Raw genomic sequence first — 19,122 nt, forward strand, 5'->3', positions numbered from 1 at the left:
AAATGTGGACAGGGTCTTTCTCTGACTCTCGTTGGTATTTTCTCAGAGAACAGAAATTGATGGTGACGTTAATAAGGTATAACAGAGGGGAGATGAACCTGCTGGGGAGGAAACACACAAGCACCATGTGAAACATTCCTAAGCCCGGGCCTCATTTTAATGGGTCTGGATTGCACAACTGCTCCATCAGCACGAGGCACTGGAGGCCTTTGTGTCCACCTGCCTCTCCAGGCAATTCAGTTTAGGACTCACCCACCCACCCACCCACAAGCTGGCCTCAGCCCGCAGGTACCTGCCTGTTAACTAGAGAAGTTCAGACTTCCTGGTGACTCCTCTGGCTTCCCTCCCAGCCCCCATCAGTTAGCATCCCATGGCGTCTTACCTCATGAAGCCCAGGAACACCAGCAGGACAAGGCTGACGAGCCACCCAGCGGTGGCAAACGCCTTGGGCATGGTAAGCGCGCCCGTGCCCACGATGAGGTTGAACATGTACACCAGTCCGACCTGGAACCAACGTAAGTGACACTCAGACCCAGAAATTAATGAACTTTCTCCCCTTGGCAGCATCCAAGGATGACTCTGGGTGATCGCTAAACCACTGTGGCCAAAAGCCGGACTTCAGCTGGAAAGCAGGTGAGAAGGCAGAACCACACCTAGGTCCTAAGGAGGCATGCTCGGAAGCTGGATGCTGAGGAGGCCAGTACTGACACCTGGGCTATTAAAACGTCCCGCGTGCTATGGTCTCTTTTCAAAATGTCTCTGGTGATCAGTCAGGTTCTCTATTTTGGCTGTCATCATCCTCACTGCCCATCATTTCACATTACTCAAAGCTATGTCACGGATGTTAGCTCTCTGCTCAACCATACTGAGGCTTCCTGAGGACAGAGCGTCATATCTGGGTACCTGGTACAACGATGAACACATAACACGGACCTCATGGAAACATCCACGTTTCCAAGAGCTCTGAGCACATGAGTCAATCCTCACACCCCTCCCCATCCCTGCCATGATCCCTTGGGCTGCTGGCCTTCCCCCACTACCAACTCGGGTTTTTAAGTGGGATATAGTTCACATCCTGTAAAATTCACCCGTTTAAAGTGTATACTTCAGTGGTTTCTAGTACGTTCACCAGGTTGTGCAACCCTCTCTGCTATCAAATTCCATTTCATCACTCCAAAAAGAAACTCGTATCCAATAGCAGCCACTCCCTGTTCCCTTCCCCCCACAGCCCCTGGCGACCTCTATTCTACTTTCTGTCTCTACAGATTTCCTCATTCTGGTCATTTCGTATGAAAGAAATCACACGATATACTATACGGCCTTTTGTGTCTGGCGTCTTTCACTCAGCATAGTGTTTTCAAGGTACTTCACTCCCTTTTAGAAACAGTTGAGTAACATTCCACTGTATGGAGAGACCACATTTACTTATCTGCTGAGAGGCATTTGGGCTGTTTCTGGTTTTTGGCTATTATGAATAATGCTGTCATAAACATCCACGCATAAGTTTTTGTGTGGACATATGTTTTCATTTCTCTTGGGTATAGACCTGGGAAAGGAGCCCTGGTGGCACAACGGTTAAGCGCTTGGCTGCTAACCGAAAGGTTGGCCATTCGAACCCATCCACCGGCTCCACAGGAGAAAAGACCGGTCTGGTCGATCTGCTTCTGTAAAGATTACAGCCTAGGAAACCTTATGGGGCAGTTCTACTCTGTTACATAGAGTTGCTATGAGTCAGAATTGACTCAACGGCACATGACAAAAACAATACATCTGGGAGAGGAATTGCTGGGTCACTGACCTCAAGCTTGAAACAACTCTAATTCAAGCCAACTCAGCTCTAGCTCAGTTCATTACAATTGTCCATTTCTCAAGATCTGATCCATAAAATTCCTTCCTCTGGCCCAACCCCTGCTCTTCCACAGGCCCCTTCCTCTCATTCCCACTGCACTCCCTGGGTGCTCAAGGTGACTTCCAGGCCCGTTAAGTCCTCCCAGCCTAGAGGCCCACCCCTTCTGGTGTCCTCTGCATTCTCTCCCAACACAGTCAGCTATTTCCACGGAGCACTCACTACCCGGCTTCCCTCAGCCTCACCTTTCCCTTGGAGAAGACCCAACTCCTGCTTTCTCCATGCCCTGATATTAAGCTGTTAGGGTTCCCAGAAATGTTTTTTTCTTTTGTAATTACAATTACTAGCCCCACAACAAATTAAGGGTTCTGCCAGCTGGGGCCCGGCAGCAGCATCAGAGTATTTTTCACTCAAGGACTTCCTAGGGTTTCCCACGAATCTGCCCAAAGCCTCACTCTCCAAGCTCCCAGACCCGTGACCCCTGCCACTCTCAGATGAAGGCCCAGCTCCTATTGGATGGAGATGACCAAGTGCATCTGACAAAGGCTCTCCAAGCCGCACTCCTTCCTGGATCAAAATCCACCATGTTTGCACCCTCCCCAGCCTCCTCCCTGCCTGTCTGTGAGGAACACGTCTTTCCTCCTTCTGGAATTCTCTCCTCCCTCATGCCTTCAAAAGGAGCCCTGCCCAAATTCTCATAAAAAGACCAAACTTAATGGTCTGACTGAGACTAGAAGAATCCCGGCCCAAACCTTCTGTTGGCCCAGGATAGGAACCATTCCTGAAGACAACTCATCAGATATGGAAGGGACTGGACAATGTGTTGGAGAGAGATGCTGATGAGGAGTGAGCTACTTGTATCAGGTGGACACTTGAGACTGTGTTGGCATCTCCTGTCTGGAGGCGAGATGGGAGAGTAGAGAGGGTTAGAAAATGGCAAAACGGTCACAATAGGAGAGACTGGAAGGAGGGAGTGGGCTGACTCATTAGGGGGAGAGTAAATGGGAGTATGTAGTAGGATGTATGTAAGTTTATATGTGAGAGACTGACTTGATTTGTAAACTTTCACTTAAAGCACAATAAAAATTATTAAAAAAAAAAAAAAAAAGGAGCCCTGGTGGCACAATGGTTAAACACTTGGCTGCTAACCAAAAGGTCAACAGTCTGAATCTACCAGCCACTCTGCAGGAGGAAGGATGTGGCAGTCTGCTTCCACAAAGATTGTTGTTGTTGTTAGGTGCCATCAAGCCAGTTCAACTGATAGCAGCCCTATGTACAACAGAATGAAACACTGCCTGGTCCTGCACCATCCTCACAATAGTTGCTATCTTTGAGCCCATTGTTATAGCTACTGTGTCAATCCATCTCGTCAAGAGTCTTCCTCATTTTTGCTGACCCTCTACCTTACCAAGCATGACATCCTTCTCCAGGGACTGGTCCCTCCTGAAACATGGTCAAAGTACGTGAGACAAAGTCTCACCATCCTCGCTTCCAAGAAGCACTCTAGGTGTACTTCTTCCAAGACAGACTTGTTCATTCTTCTGGCAGTCCGTGGCATATTGAATATTTTTTGCCAACACCATAAATTAAAGGCATCAATTCTTCTTCATTCTTCCTTACTCATTGTCCAGTTTTCACATGTATATGAGGCCACTGAAAATAACATGGCTTGGGTCAAGTTCACCTTAGCCTCAAAGTGACATCTTTGCTTTTTAACACTTTAAAGAGGTTTTTTGCAGGAGATTTGCCCAAGGCAATATGTCATCTGACTTTTTTTTTAAGTGAAAAGTTTACAATTCAAGTCTGTTTCTCATACAAAAACTTATACACACATTGTTATATGACCGTAGTTGCTCTCCCTATAATGTGACAGCACGCTCCTTCTCTCCACCCTGTATTTTGTGTGTCCATTCAGCCAGCTCCTGTCCCCCTGCCTTCTCATCTCGCCTCCAGACAGGAGCTGCCCTCATAGACTTATGTGTCTACTTGAGCTAAGAAGCACACTCCTCACCAGTATCATTTTATGTCTTACAGCCTTGTCTAAGCTTTGTCTGAAGAGTTGGCTTCGAGAATGTCTTATAGTCCAGTCTAATCTTTGTCTGAAGCGTTGAATTCGAGAGTGGTTTTAGTTGTGGGCTAACAGAGAGTTCAGGGGCATGAACTCTGGTGTCCTCATCTGACTTCTTGATTGCTGTTTCCATGGGCGACGACCGGAACCAAGTAAAACAAAATCCTTTACAACTTTAGTGTTTTCTCTGTTTACCATAATGTTGCTTATCGGTCCAGTTGTGAGGATTTTTGTTTTCTTTATGTTGAGGTGTAATCCATACTGAATGCTATAGTCTTTGATTTTTGTCAGTAAGTGCCTCAAGTCCTCTTCGCTTTCAGTAAGCAAGGTTGTGTCATCTGCATATCTCAGGTTGTTAATGAGTCTTCTTTCTCCAATCCTGATGCCGAGTTCTTCCTCATATAGACCAGCTTCTCCGATTATTTGCCCAGCATACAGACTGAATAAATACGGTGAAAGAATACAACTCTGATGCACACCTTTCCTGATTTTAAACCATGCAGTATCCCTTTGTTCTCTTTGAACGACTCCCTCTTGGTCTACCTACAGGTTCCGAATGAGCACAATCTTTGCAATGTTATCCATAACTTGTTATTATCCACACAGTCGAATGCCTTTGCATAGTCAATGAAACATAGGTAAACATAAAGATTACAACCCGGAAAACTCAATGGGGCAGTCCTACCCTGTCCTATAGGGTCACTATGAGTCAGAATTGACTCATCGACAACGGGTTTTCATGCCTTTGATTTCTCTCTCCCCACCTGCCCCTCCCATCTGCCTACAAACCTCCCTGACAACTTTAAAAATATCACCCTCTTACTTTCTCTTTCTTAGTAAACTCACCGAAGAAGCAATCTACATTCTCTGCCTTCATTTCCAAGTTCCTGCACTTTATGGTTTCCATCCCCATAACTCTTGTGAAACTACACTCTTAAAAATCACCAATGATCCCCTATTTGCCAAATTCCAATGGCTTTCTTAGTTTTCAATATCTTTCTTAAGCTTCTGACCTTAGTTGTCTCTTTTCTCTCTAGCTATCTTTTCCTCAGCAACTTGGTCCAATTCCACAGCTGTAACTATCATGGGTGACCCAACCTTTCTCCAGCTGCCTGCTGGTCGCCTCCCCCTGGATAGCCTATCAGTGCCTTGGCATCCTCCCTTTGCCTCCACATCCCAGGGCGACTAATTTCAGGGGTGTCTTTTGCAGCTACCACCAACTCCTGTTGTCATGTACAATTCAAATTCCTCACTTCTGGCCCAGACAATTACAACAGATTCCTAACGGCTCTGCCTGTAACTCTACCAAATTGGTTGGCTCGAAGTTTGCTTTCCCATCTCTGTTTCTGATCATTAAAAACAAAAGCTAAAACCACCTCATCTCTGGGAACACCCACCTATCTCTCACCTCACCTCCCCAGTCTTAGAGAGATACACTTTTCTATATTTAAAAAATTTCTCAAGATAACCATGTGCTGAATTTGTGATGAGAACACACAAACTGGGCCCCTTTTCCCGGACTCAACTAGTTCCCCTCCTCCCTCAAAGCATGCAGATATAGGGGTAAGGAATGTCAACTACCATTTTGGAGCCCTCAGCTAGGGAGGAAGGAGGGACTTGGCAGCAGGTGGCAATGGGCAGGATTCCAGCAGATGTTGGACTTCCTGTCCCAAGAGGAGAAAGTCCTGTCCACAGTACATGTACACGCTGATTGGAGCACAGAGCACCAACCCCTCCATGCCTCCTATCAGCCTCCAAGGCCCATTCAAATGCTACTCCCACCACAAAGCCCTTCCCAGCTTCCCAAATTCATCGCAATCCCTGAAGCAATAACACTTCTCATAGCCTATCGTGGGTTTTAGATGCTACTATATTTATCTTTTCCCCATGACTAAACCTGAGGCACTGTAGCCATGGCCCATGCATCTCTTCTCTTTGCCTAGCACAGAGCCTGCAGATAGGAACACTCAGCTGATATGATGGACCCTGCTCAGGTACTCTCCAACCCTAGTCTGGCTGACTTCGTCCAGTTTTAAACATCACACTCTCAGTTTTCTTCCATAGACAAATCCCCAAAGCCAAACCCATTGCCGTCGAGTTGATTCCGACTCAGAGTGACCCTATAGGACAGAGTAGAACTGCCCCATAGAGTTTCCAAGGAGCACCTGGCAGATTCGAACTGCCAACCTTTTATGGTTAGCAGCTGTAGTACTTAACCACTATCAAGTTTGAATCATCTTCCTAAAGCACTTGTTCAGATCACAACATTAGAGTATGACTCCCCTACTGGGAGAGGGTCCTGGTTGGGGCGGCGGGGATTGTTAGGATAATTTTGAGGGCGGCAGCCAGGCGAGAAAAAGGATATAGGACCCACCACTCGCTTTCCCAATTGAAAGCCCCCAGCTTTTGCTTTTCACAAGTGACTGTGAATGCCTTTAACAAACTCATTTTTACTTCTGCTGTGGTTACTTCCAATCATTCGCACTTTGAGGCTGGTGCGTACAAGCGTGGGAATGGGTTACTTAGCTAGTTCAGCAGTCTGCTTGTTCACTTGTTTATTCAACAGCAATGACCTAGTGCCCTCCATGGGTGGGGCCCTGCACCTGGAGCTAGGGATGCAAGACAGACATGGGCCTTGACCCCATGGAGCTACATTCTAGAAGGAAACAGACAAAGTGATGGTTCTGAGTCAGAAGTTTCAAGGGGAAATTAAACAGTACAGGACGCATTTGTAAATCCAGGGATGTCTGAAGGTCTTGGGATGTAACAGTTAAAGGTCTATTGTAGATCTGGGTTTCTCAGCCTCTGCATGTTGCTGTTTTTGGGCCAGATAATTCTTAGTGGGGAGATGGGAGCTGTCCTTGCACTGCAGGATATTTAGCAGCATCCCTGGCCTCTACCCACTAGAGGCCAGTAGCACACCCACCCCACCCAGTCCTGACCATCAAAAAGGCCTCCAGACCTTGCCAAATGTCCCCAGGGGCACAGCTGGTCCCCATCCCCACCCTTTGAGAACCACTGATGCAGAAAGACAGGGCAAAATAAGCACACACCCAATAGAAACTTCAAATAATTTTAAGCAAAAATGAACCATTTAAAACTTTACAAAGACATTAATCAGGGATAAGCCGCTGGCAGTTGGGAGCTGAAATGGGTGATTACAGTTGTCTTGCTTTGTTGCTATCTTGTAGTTCCAAAGCCTGCATTCTGCACCCAGTGGGACTCAGGGAACCTGCAGGATGAAGCAGGACTTCTTTACTGTCCCAAGGCTTTTGCTGTCCTGGCAAGAGTTCACTCCTCTTTACGTTCACAAAGGCAATCAGTAAGGACTGATCACGGGAGTGGGCGCGTGGAGGCGGGGAAGCCAGAGAAAACTGAGCCACAGGCAGGTCAAAGGAGCTGTGGGGAAGGAGGAGGAGGAAGAGGGAGACGTGCTCTTCTGCTGCCTACGTGGCACCTCCGTGGGGCCAGACTCCCGGGAAGTGAAGTGGCAGAAAGCTGGGGAGCCAAGCCCCACTGCAGCCTCAGTAAGGAATACCTATGCATGCTATAGGAGTCCTGGTGGTGCAGGGGTCAAGCTACTGCTAACTGAAAGGTCGGTGGTTCAAACCCACCAGCCACTTCCTGGGAGAAAAATGTGGCAGTCTGCTTCTGTAAAGATTACAGCCTTGGAAACCCTAAAGGGCAGTTCTACTCTGTCCTACAGGGTCGCTATGAGTTGGAATAGACTCTACTGCAATGGGTTTTAACGGTCGGTCATACATGCTGTTATCCCTGGGTGGTGCAAATGGTTAACACTCTCAGCTGCTAACTGAATGTTTAAGGGTTCTTGTCCACCCAAAGGAGCCTTCAAAGAGAGGCCTGGCAATCTATTTCTGAAAAAATCAGCCATTAAAAACCCTATGGAGCACAACTGTACTCTGACACACATGGGGTTGCCATGTGTTGGAGTCAACTTGATGGCAGCTGCTTTTATACACGCTGTGGTTGCTGCGGGCTAAACCAAGTTCTCTCCAATTGCCCACCTGGGGAAGGCACAGTCCCTGTTCCTTGCTCCCCTACCCGCCAGGGAGTTCAGTGCAGTATTCTCTGCCTCACCTCCAACTCAGCGGTCTCACCCACAGATGCGTACAAGGCAGTGGTCACAGTATCTACCAGTGGCTTCCTCTCTGACAGCCATCTAAAGGAAAAGAAAGCAGCTGAGCTGTGGAAGCAACACCTGAGATTTAAGGCTGTGAAACAGGTGGTGGGTCCTTCGAAAGCACCAGCAACGATATTCAGCAAGAACTGCTGATGCGCGGTATTCCCAGGGGCCAACCCGATTGTAGGTCTTGATCCACCTCATCCTCTATTTTGAGCCACTTCAGTCCGGAGCTCTCTGTAAGTGGGGTGACAGGCATGCCTCTCCTGAGGTCACTGATAGGGTTCAGCCGGAATCGTGTCCCTGTGCTCAGCACTATCTCTGAGAGTTCGGCATCTGAGGCTTCTGCGAGGCTCATCCGCCTGTTATGAGTATTTTGGGCAGAATAATTTAAGCAAACATCTGTGACATCCCTGAAAGGGAAGAGAATGCACAATGGGGCAATGGCAAGCTTGGGAGAGCCTGTCTTGGGAATGACCAGATCATGCGCTGGTGCACATTCAGTAACGAAGAGGCACCCAGCATGCCAGGCTCCCCAAGGAGCACACAGAAGATAAACTGAGTGCACGTGTATGTGTGTGACTGTGAAAAATCAATCGTTCTAATTGTTCTAATTGCACACTCCACCAAACTGCAAACGGAAGTCTCTGCATGCTTTCCCTGCCTCCTGTACCACCCAAGACTATAAAAGTTGTGCAATCTAAAATTCAGCTAAAGATCAAAGAAACCTCAAACTATCAAGGCTGGCAAAACCCAGAGTCAGCAACTGTCAATCATTATCCACCTGAAAGACAGCAAACTTTGCAAGGAGCCCTGACGTCAATATTATAAAGAGTTAGCAAGTCAATTTAGTGTAGAATAATTCAAGCTAAAGCAAACGTTCCCGGCACCCCTGAAGGGGAAAAGAATGCACAATGGGGCAATGAAGAGCTTGGAGAGGCTCTGTCTTGGGAACGACCAGGTTATGGGCTGGTGCACATTCAGGAACAAAGATGCACCCAGTGTTCCAGGCTCTCCAAGCAGCCAGGCAGGGTGCTGCCCATCTTGCACTGATCTGGGCCTGCAGGGGAACATGGAGCAGCCTGCAGGGAAGTCAGTTCCCAGCTTACCTGGGTTCAGTGCCTGATGAGACTTACACCCTTCTCCTGCTTTTAGCAGGACCAAGGTTCATTTTTCCAGGATGGCAAACGCCACTGCCGTCAATGCCAACTCACGGAGATCCTCTAGGACAGAGAAGAACTGGCCCATAGGGTTTCCAAGGCTGTAATCTTTACGGAAGCAGACTGTCACATCTTTCTCCTGTGCAGCAGCTGGTGGGTTCGAACCACGGACCTTTCAGTTAGCAGCCAAGTGATTAACCACTGTGCCCCCAGGGCTCCTTTCCCAGGATAGCAGAGTTAAGGAGATCTCAGGAAGAAGGCATCATCTCCCCTCAAAACCCTGACCACTAGCTCCTGGTGAGTACCACCACATCCCCAACACTACCCACCTTCCCTACAGCTCTCCTCACCAACAGACGAGAGAAAACAAGCACCTGTCTACGGCAAATGCCCAGAGGTAGCCCTTGAATGCAAGTCAACAAAGCTAAATACATAAGAAATTGAGAATTTAAAAAAGCAGAGAGTGCAGAAGCTTTTGGGCCCAACTGCCCCATTTTTTGTGGGCGCACAACTGCTTGAACCCTGGAGGCACAAGAAATTTAGCCATGTCAGCTTTTTTCTTTCCAAAACTCAGTCACAGAAATGACGCATTTTCTAATCTCTGAGTTTATATATGTTGTAAAAAAAAAAAAAAAAGGCAGGAACTTTTTATGGACATGTAGTCATTTCATTGCTGATACCAAGAAGAGGCTTACACAATCCCACAGATGACAGGGACATTATTTGTTTCATTCCAAGGTTCAAGAAAGACTTCTGATGAATTACAGAAGAGAAGGAAGCTCTTCAGCTCCTTTAGTGCAGCGCCCAATGGCCCCGACCCAGCAGGATGCCCTAGTGTGAGGAAAGTCTTTTTTTCCAGCTGTTTTCAGAGGTACTTCCTCATCCATTACACCATAGCTTGAGAGTCTGTGAAGCCAGGAGAAACAGCAGGGATCCCCAGACTAGGAAGGGAGGTGCAGAGCAGGGCAGCTGTTTAAGGCAGGGTAAATTCCAGAATGGAGTCCTGGGTGGTTCAAATGGTTAACACAGTCAGCTGCTAACTGAAAGGCTGGAGATTTGAATCCACCCAGAAGTGCCTCGGAAGAAAGGCCTGGCAATCTACTTCTGAAAAATCAGCCACTGAAAACCCAATGGAGCACTGTTCTACTCTGACACATATGGGGTCGCCATGAGTTGGAGTTGACTGGACAACAACAGCTTTTAAGTTCCAGAAAGAGGACTCTTGCTACTTAAGGTAGTATGCTTTTCTCTAGGATGCTTGGTAGCAGCCTGAGTCAATCATTTGATTATTCCAATCCTTTAGCTACTAGTCTGGACAAGAAGTCCCAATGATATAACCATGACCCATCTTATATTACACACAGAAGATAAGCTGAGTGCATGTATATGTGTATGGCGGTATAACACAAACCCAAGGCTGTGAGAAATCAATCATTCTAATTATTCTAATTGCACCCCTGAAGGGGAAAAGAATGCACAATGGGGCAATGGCAAGCTTGGGAGAGCCTGTCTTGGGAATGACCAGGTTATGCGCTGGTGCACATTCAGGAACAAAGAAGCACCCAGCATGCCAGGCTCCCCAAGGAGCACACAGAAGATAAACTGAGTGCACGTGTATGTGTGTGACTGTGAAAAATCAATCATTCCAATTGTTCTAATTGCACACTCCACCAAACTGCAAATGGAAGTCTCTGCATGCTTTCCCTGTCTCCTGCACCACCCAAGACTAGAAAAGTTGTGCAATCTAAAATTCAGCTAAAGACCAAAGAAGCCTCAAACTGCTGAGGTTGGCAAAACCAGAGTCAACAGCTGTCAATCACTATCTATCTGAAAGAGAGCACACTTTGCAAGTAGCCCTGACATCAATATTATAGTTAGCAAGACGTTTTGTGTAGAATAACTTAAGCTAAAGCAAACATCGCTGGCACCCCTGAAGCTGGAAAAAATGCACAATGGGGTAACAGAGCTTGAGAGAGGCTCTCTCTTGGGTGCACATTCAGGAATGAAGCAATATCCCAGGCTCCTCAAGCAGCCCGAGCAGGCTGCTGCCCATCTTTGCTCGCTCTGATAAACATCTAAGAAGTGAACAAACCCAAGGCTCTTATAACATATCCTGAGCCTCGACATCAGCTATGAGGCTGCTGCTGAGTCCCGCTCCCCCCCAGTGTGTACTCAGGCAGCCCAAGCACTGTGCTTCTCTAGCAGGCCGAGCCCCACTATGAACAAACCCGGCTGGAAAAGTAAAACTCACGTAGGGAGAATAAAGCTCCCCGGTCTCTGTAATTTCACCCGCCATTTTCAGAAGTGAGAAAGGGTCCAGCAGCCAAGGGTTCCTCTGTGCAGGGGCCGCGGAGCTGCAGCTGCCACCACCTAAAACAAACGAGCAGACTTAATTTTGGTAATGGATCTGGATGGGGGGGAGGGCAGAGGTTTGCAGACTCCGCCCCACCTCATGCCCCTTTATCACGCACTGCCTCAATCACCTGTTACAAGATGCCCTGGAGGAAGGGCACTTGACTGAAATCAGGGTTCCTTTTAGTTTTTCCCTTGCTGTGGATAGGCTGTGCACAGCCTGCGTGCATTCAGTGCTGCTCAGAGTTCACGTAAGGAAAGGGGCCTCAGAAGCCACTGAGTCTCACCGACACAAGAGCCCCTTCACACAGTTCTGAGGGGCTCTCCCCATTTGAGTCCAGGAACAGAAAGTTCACTACCTCAAAAAGCAGCCCGAGCAGCTGTCTCCCCTCTCCGCCTGTGCTGACACGTTGATGGCTTTTCTTCGTCGTCTTTCCAACTCAACTCCCGGCCACAAAGCCTCTCCTTTTTAACAGGGCCTCCGCTCCCCACCCCCATCCAGCCTTCTGTCCTGCCTAGGGTTCTCCCTATGCCCAAGTCTCCCTCGCGTCTCAAGAGCCCCGCTCCCAGCCTCTCCCTCTCCTTCTCCCTCCCTCCCGGAGGAGCCCCAAGTCTGGCGTCGCCCCGTCCCACCTGTCCCGCTAGACGCCTGCAGCTCAGCTCTCTCCGGGCCGGCGCCGGCGCCTCCGGTGCCTCTGCTGCTGCCGGCACCAGCTATCCCGCCCCAGCGCTCGCAACGCGCATGCGCCCGCGCCCAGAGCCCATCTTCTCCCCGACCGCCGGGGGTGGGGCGGAGCGCGCTGATTGGAAGCCTCGCGGAGGTGGGACCGGGATTGGGCCCTGGCGGCTCCCATCGGTGTGGCGGAAGTGGGGGAAATGCACTGTCCCGCGCATGCGGGTGGTGGAGGACGCGGGCCCGGTGAGGAAGCGTGGCTAAGTTGGTTCGTGCGTCTTGTTCTGGACGTGTCTGTCTTCGGAGAGTGGGTGTGAACTTGGCAGCTGAGGGGCTACTGTGGTTGAGGGTAGAGAAAAACAGCCTACACAAAAAGGAGGGCTTGAGAAGTTAAGCCAGCCTCACCTACTGTGCTCTGGGAGATCCGGCTTGGGAGGCGGGGAAAAGGGAGGGCCACAGCCGAGGGAGTGGTCGCTGGGAAGACGAGTTGTAAACACACTTAAGGTAGGGCTGAAAGTTAAGGCTAGCGTGGAGCCTTTCCTTGGGGCTAGAAATGCTGGTTCTGGGCATGGGGTGGAAAGATCTTAGGGGTGCGAGTCAAGGGCTGTTTAACTACCCTTAACCAGCCCGGTTCCCCTTCTTGCAAGGGGTTTAGAGTCCTTGTTCTTTGAAGTGTTTGGGGGGAAAGCAGGAGACTCTTGTGTGCAACCGAGTCGATTCCGACTTACAGCGACCCTATAGGACAGGGTAGAACGGCCCCATAGCGTAGGATGTAATCTTTGTGGGGGTAGATTGCTAAGTGTTCTGCCGCGGAGCTGCTGGTGGGTTCGACAGCTGACATTTCGGTTGGCTGAGCGCTTAACCATTGCGCTGCCGGGCCATCGCATCTCTGCCTGGGTTTAGCAAATAGAGAACCCGGACTCCCACCCTAAATGGGAGGAAACTCTTGGTACTGAAGTCTGCCTTCCCCACCTGCAGGCTGCCATCATGTTGTTGAATCAGAACACCTTGCTGCTGGGGAAGAAGGTGGTCCTGGTGCCCTACACCTCAGAGCATGTGCCCAGGTAACCAGTCCTGCCTGATACCGGGCACAGCAGAACTCCCAGTCAGTGCTATGTACGCCTGTCCTCCCAGGCACAGCGAGGAGGGTCAGCCTTCCTTAGGCCAAATCTCAGAGGCTGTTCCCCTGAGAAGGGGAAGCGTTGGTTGTGAAAGTAACAACATACAGGAAAAAGTGAAGGCTGAGGCAGAGGAATATGACTTTGCTGGAAGAAGTTGCCTGTCCCTTTGTTTTTCCCTTTTACCCTCTCAGCTTCCTTTTTGACATTTCAGCAAGGGATTATTTTACGTAAATTCAACAAAGAAAAAGAAAATGAAATTTTTCATAATTTAGGTTAGCGACATTCCCTGGTGCCAATATCTTCCCAAAGACTTAATGTTACCAATAAAAAAAAAAAAAAAAAGAACAGTTGCCATTGAGTCATTTCTGACTCATGGCAACCTGTGTGTATCAACCCTATGGAACTGTGCTCCATAGAGTTTTCAATGGTGGACTTTTCAGAAGTAATTGCCAGGCCTTTCTTCCAAGGCAACTCTGGGTGGACTCAAACCTCTGACCTTTGAGTTAGCAGTGGAATGCATTGACCATTTGTACCACCCAGGCACTGCGACTTACTGTTAGCGTGTCCTAAAGTTCTAGGCTAATGGGTTTTGATGTCCACTTGTTTGAAAGGCAAGCATGGAGATGCAGGATGGGACGCTGGTGGGGGCAGTTGGTAGATGTCTGGTAGCTTGTGGGATGGTGGTATGGGGGTATGTTCTCCCCTTATGGTTTTCCTTTTGTGAGTTCCTGGCGCCCTGCCTTAGTGGGGATCTGTCCAGCCTTCTTTGCTGAGGTCACCTTGCCACAGACTTCCTCTCAGGAATCTGAGAAATGTTCAATTTCAAACTGCTCTCTCTGCACTGACCCCTGAGATAGGGTAGAAGCTGGACAGATAGAACAGACCCTTCCTGCTGTTCCCTTGTAGGGCTAGCCTGACTCCAGATCTTGTGCCCATGGCCCCCTGCTTTCTGAACAACTAGAACCCTTTCTTTGGGTCTTCTATGAGCCCTGTGTTAACCCTAAGGAGCCCTGGTGGCCCAGTGGTTAAGCGCTTGGCTGCTAACTGAAAGGTCCACTGTTTGAGCCCACCAGTTGCTCCATGGGAGAAAGATGTGGCAGTCTGTTTCTGTAATCTAAAGATTACAGCCTTGCAAGTCCTGTGGGGGCAGTTTTGTTCTGTCCTATAGAGTTGCTATGAGTCAGAATCGACTCGATGGCAGTAGGCTTGGTTTGGTGTTAGCCTTGTGGGACCCTCCCTGCAAACATCCATTCTTCGTTTTATAAAGTCTCATGCCTCTGAATCAGCCCTCAGGCCATCCCTGTGCCCCTGCAGATACCACGAGTGGATGAAATCTGAGGAGCTGCAGCGGTTGACAGCCTCAGAGCCGCTGACCCTGGAGCAGGAGTACACAATGCAGCGCAGCTGGCGGGAGGATGCGGACAGTGAGGAGTAGAGCCCGGGGCTGGTGGTGGGAGGGGCTGACTCCACAGGCAGTCTCTAGGTTCCCTGCACTCCTCACTCCTAAGCAAAGATCTCCCTCCCGGTACCACAGAAGCTTCATGAGAAGCTGGAAAGGTGCCGGAAACCCTCGTACTCTCATGTCCACTGAAGTCGTTCCCTGTGGCTGATGCTTTTCTCCCCCATTCCCTGCTCCAGGCCTGGAATGTTTTCAACAAACTAAAGAATCTTGGGTTCTGGCTGTGGCCTCCTACTCTGCTTTGAGTCCCCTGGTCCTGAGAGCACAGTTGCCGTTTGGAGAAGGCTGTGTTTTACTGCACGAGGCAGAATTGAGGCTTGTAATGAGCTACAGGAAGCTCTGGGTCCCCTTTGCTCCTGTCAGACTCAGGACAGTGTCCTGCAGTTCCCTGGTTTGGTAGGAATGAGATCCTCACCTACCTCCTTTGAGGAGTGTAGGGACAACCTGTCCTCTCTCTCCTTAGAGTGTACTTTCATCTTGCTGGATGCAGAGAAATGGCAGGCTCAGCCGGGCACCACTGAAGAGAGCTGCATGGCGGGTGATGTGAACCTCTTCCTCACGGATCCGGGGGACCCCACTGTGGGGGAGATTGAGGTCATGATTGCAGGTCCGTTTCACCTAGCCCTGCCTCCCCTCCTTTCTGGCCCTCAGCACTGCTGGACCTTCAGCTTGCTGAGGCTTGTGGAGCACTCAGACCTCAGTGGAAGGCTCTGTATGGATAGCCTGGACCTGTTGGGGCAGGCTGCTCACCTGGATCCCGCATGGATGAGCCTGGACCTGCCTGGGGCAGGCTGTTCACCTCGATCACATGTGGATGAGCTTGGACCTCCCTGGGGCAGGCTGCTCACCCGGATCCCACATGGATGAGCCTGGACCTGCCTGGGGCAGGCTGCTCGCCTGGATCCTGCTAGCCTGGTGGCTCACCCCTGTGTTTGTCACTTTATTCCCACCTTCAGCTTAGGTGTGGACTTAACCTTAGGGTTTTGGGCCTTCAACATTCAGTCTGCCCATCGGTGGTGGAGGTGGGGAGTACCCTCCAAAGAAAAATGATCTTCCCTGGAGCATTTCCTGTGCTATGGGAAGGGCCCCTTCAGCTTCTGCTTCCCTTTTCATCCTCAGCCCTCCCCGCGGGCTACTGGCTGTTCTTGCTGAGGCAGCAGACTGAGGCTAAGGGAGTCAGCCTTGGAGTCAGACTACAGGGGTTCCAAGCTGTGAGCCTTTGGCTGAGTCATTTAACTTCTCTGTGCCCATTTTCTCTTCTGCTAAGCGGTATTAACAGTACTAGTTTCTCAGAGTTGTGAGGGTTACATGAGATCCTATATGTCAGGTGCCTAAACCTGAGCCTGCGCCTGTAGTGTTGTTATTGATAGGTGCGTTTGAGTTGATTTCGACTCACAGTGACCCCACGTGACAGGGTAGAACTGCCCTGTAGAGTTTCCTAGGCTGTAATCTTTTTGGGAGCAGATTGCCAGGTGTTTCTCCCGTGGAGCTATTGGGTCGGTTTGAACTGCCAGCCTTTTGGTTAGCAGCCAAATGTTTAACCATTTGCACCACTGGGGCTACTTGGCCTGCAGTGTTAGCTGTTGTGTTGCCTTTTCTTCCAGAGCCCAGCTGCAGAGGCCGGGGGTTTGGCACTGAGGCCGTTCTCATGATGATGTCTTACGGTAAGATAAGAGGCTACCCTGTGGGGAGAAGTGGCCAGGCCCCAGGTGAGGGCTGGGGCATGTTAGGAGGGGGCCTTCTCCATACCTTGAGGCGGAGAGCGGGCGACAGGTGCCTCCATTGCAAGCTGGGCATGGAGCCAGGGCTTGGTTAGGGGGTAGAGAGGGTAGAGCCTTCATTCTGCTGCTTGCCCCTCTCTGGTCTCCTCGGGGAGGAGTCACCAAGCTAGGTCTGACCAAGTTTGAGGCTAAAATTGGACAAGGAAATGAACCAAGCTTCCGTCTGTTCCAAAAACTTCACTTTGAGCAGGTAAGGCTGTTGGCGGTGCTGGCAGGCGGGGAGGGGGCAGGGCCTGTGTCCCTGGTGTGCTAGGGCAGGGGTGGGGCTGGGATTTGTGGCTATAACTTCATGGGCCTTGCTCTCTTGGCTCCTGTAGGTGGCTGTGAGCAGTGTCTTTCAGGAGGCGACACTCAGACTGGCCGTGAGTGAGCCGGTACGGCAGTGGCTACTCGAGCAGACCAGCCATGTGGCAGAGAAGCTGTACAGAGCTGGGTTAGCCAAGTCCTACTGACAGCCTGGCCTCATGGGCAGCCATCGTGTGGGTGGAATGTCGGGACTACGTGTTCCAAAGGCCAGAACCCTGCCACAGGAGACAGACCTACGGGGTTTCAAGGCCAATGCTGCGGGTGCATCCCCAGGCTGGAAATAACCGTTTAGGGCCCAGGTCCCTTTGACTGTGGACTTGCCTTTGCCCCACTCAGTCTGGTGGTGTGCCAAGCCTGACTCTCAGCCGGCCCCTCCATCGCCTCCCAGCCAGGCCTGGACTCAGCCTAGGAACCATCAGAGCATGCATGAAACCACAGGAGTCGGGATGGAGGTGGAAGCCAACGTGATAGGGGCCTGGAGAAGGGGCAGAGGGCGAACAAGCCCTCCCTGTCCCGTGAAAGGCTGGGGAAGCTGCCCTGGGGCGAGGCCCTGGCAGGAATAAAGCATGTGGCAGGCCAGCTTCTTGTGTTTTCATTCCGCCATGTGGAGACAGGAGGCCACATCTAGAAGCATGTGAAGGGGTGGGGCAGGGCTGGCTCTGTCCTGTTGTCCTGCAGAAGCAGGCAGAGTGGGGACCGAGGGTGGTGTGGAAGCCAGTGACCTCGGCTCTGGAAGAACAGACGGGTTGCTCAGAAAGGGGGTGAGTGGCCTTGCTCCTTTTTTCTCTTCTTTAGAGCCAAACAGTTTTGAGTGTAGAGGAGAAAGAAAGGAAAGGAATTATCCTTGGAGACAGCTCCTCGTGACTAGAGAACGAACAGTCCTCTGTTGAAGCGCATGGCCTCCTGCTTAGTGGCAGGGGCTGCAGGAGGAAGCTCCTCAGTGGGGCCTTGAGCAGGAGGGGTTCAGTGCCCCCTCCCTGGGCCTCTGGGAGCAGCTGCACCTGGGAAGGCCGCGTGGGGGCAGTGGAGACACAGGCTAGGGAAGGCCAGGCTGCCTGGCAATTGTCCGCCCCGCCAGTTAAGACGTGGAGCTGGGCAGGTCTCCCTGGCTGACCTGAGGTGGCCGACACCCTCAGGCTTCTAACCTATCTCCCCACCCTGGTCAGTTTGCGGTGGCGTCAAGAAAGGGCAGGCATGTTCTCAAAGCCCAGTCGACAAAGAGACTTTGGAGGGTAGGTAGGGCTTTTTCAAGAGTCTGTGGCTGGTGGAGACAGTTAAGTGCTTGACTAGCCTGAAGGCTGGCAGTTTGAACGCCCCCCAAGGATTCTCAGGCCAGGCGATCTGCTTCTGAAAGGTCACGGTCATGAAAACCCTATGCAGCACCATTCTACTCTGCATACACGGGGCTGCCATGAGTCAGAATCAACTTGATGGCAACCAGCAGTGGGGTGTCAAGGTAGGAAACAGTCCCAGATAAAGGTGACTTGCCCAAGTCCCTCTGCTTATTGTGGCAGAGTCACAACGGCTCTGTCTCTGGCTCCCAGACCCTGGCATTGCACACTAGACTACGCAGGTGATAGTCTACACCGGTGAGAAGCAGAACGTAAAATGTGCCTGAAGCTAAGACAAAAGCTCCACTGCCACGGTTCTCTGTACTGTGCTCTGGTCCCCAGCCATAGGAGTTCCCTCCAAGCCACCTCCTGTCTTCAGCTGTCAAAGTTCCCCCAATGCTTCCCCACCCAGGCAGGTGAGGTAGGGAGGGGCCTTCCTTAGGTCTGCTCCACCTGTGTGGAGCCGTCTGTCAAGGGTCATTGAGGCAGGGGTGGGGTAGGGACAGGCCAGGCACAGGCAGCACAGGGCACAGGACGATTGGTGCCGCGATAAGGGTTTTGGTTTCTTTCTACGCTGGTGGAATCCCAACCCTAACGAGCTGAGATGGAGAGAGAATGGCTGGCTCCTCTCTCAACCCAAAGGTCCCCTTTCCAGTTCGCTGTCTTCCATCTTTACTTGGCTTCTGAGTGGTTTCCTTGTAGGCTGGGTGGAAAGCAACCGGGGGCCAACTTCCCATCATTTCTCTGAACTCCCGCTCTTGACCCTGTTGGCCCAACAGCCTCAGTTCTCTCAGACCATCCTGGCAGGGCTCCAGGGTGTGGCCTCAGGGGCTAGAAGTACAAGCCACTTGGGCCCAAACTGGTTACCGTCCAGAGCTCTTGTG

General features: G+C 50.7%; 2 protein-coding genes across 17 annotated transcripts in view; one reads left to right on the top strand and one right to left on the bottom strand.

Moving 5' to 3' along the window:
• TMEM104 (transmembrane protein 104) overlaps positions 1-12,519 on the bottom strand; it is a 69,950-nt gene extending 57,431 nt beyond the window's left edge. Inside the window, exons 1-3 of one of the 5 annotated variants that reach the window (XM_010596970.3) lie at positions 12,201-12,519; positions 11,467-11,585; positions 383-504 (exon numbers count right to left, since the gene is read on the bottom strand). In XM_010596970.3, the coding sequence (XP_010595272.1) occupies positions 383-504; positions 11,467-11,511 (167 nt within the window). In that variant the 5' untranslated portion in view covers positions 11,512-11,585; positions 12,201-12,519. Of the gene's footprint in view, positions 1-382; positions 8,418-11,466; positions 11,586-12,200 lie in introns of those variants that run through there. The other 4 variants (XM_064270793.1, XM_064270792.1, XM_023556911.2 and 1 more) reach the window with 4 other exon arrangements.
• On the top strand, positions 12,430-17,486 carry NAT9 (N-acetyltransferase 9 (putative)). Of its 12 annotated transcripts, none has more exons than XM_003417186.4 (7): positions 12,430-12,508; positions 13,219-13,304; positions 14,676-14,785; positions 15,284-15,427; positions 16,425-16,484; positions 16,697-16,791; positions 16,919-17,486. In XM_003417186.4, exons 2-7 carry the CDS (start codon positions 13,228-13,230, stop codon positions 17,051-17,053), a joined length of 621 nt encoding a protein of 206 aa, XP_003417234.1. In that variant the 5' UTR covers positions 12,430-12,508; positions 13,219-13,227; the 3' UTR covers positions 17,054-17,486. The 12 variants fall into 12 exon arrangements, 10 of the variants coding, with proteins under 10 accessions (XP_003417234.1, XP_010595276.1, XP_023412680.1 ...); XM_023556912.2 differs by having other exon boundaries at positions 12,468-12,486; XM_064270796.1 differs by having other exon boundaries at positions 12,468-12,486; positions 16,712-16,791.
• The last annotated feature ends 1,636 nt before the right edge of the window (positions 17,487-19,122 follow it).

Source organism: Loxodonta africana, chromosome 18 (genome assembly GCF_030014295.1).
Source record: "Loxodonta africana isolate mLoxAfr1 chromosome 18, mLoxAfr1.hap2, whole genome shotgun sequence".
NCBI classification, from domain to species: domain Eukaryota; kingdom Metazoa; phylum Chordata; class Mammalia; order Proboscidea; family Elephantidae; genus Loxodonta; species Loxodonta africana.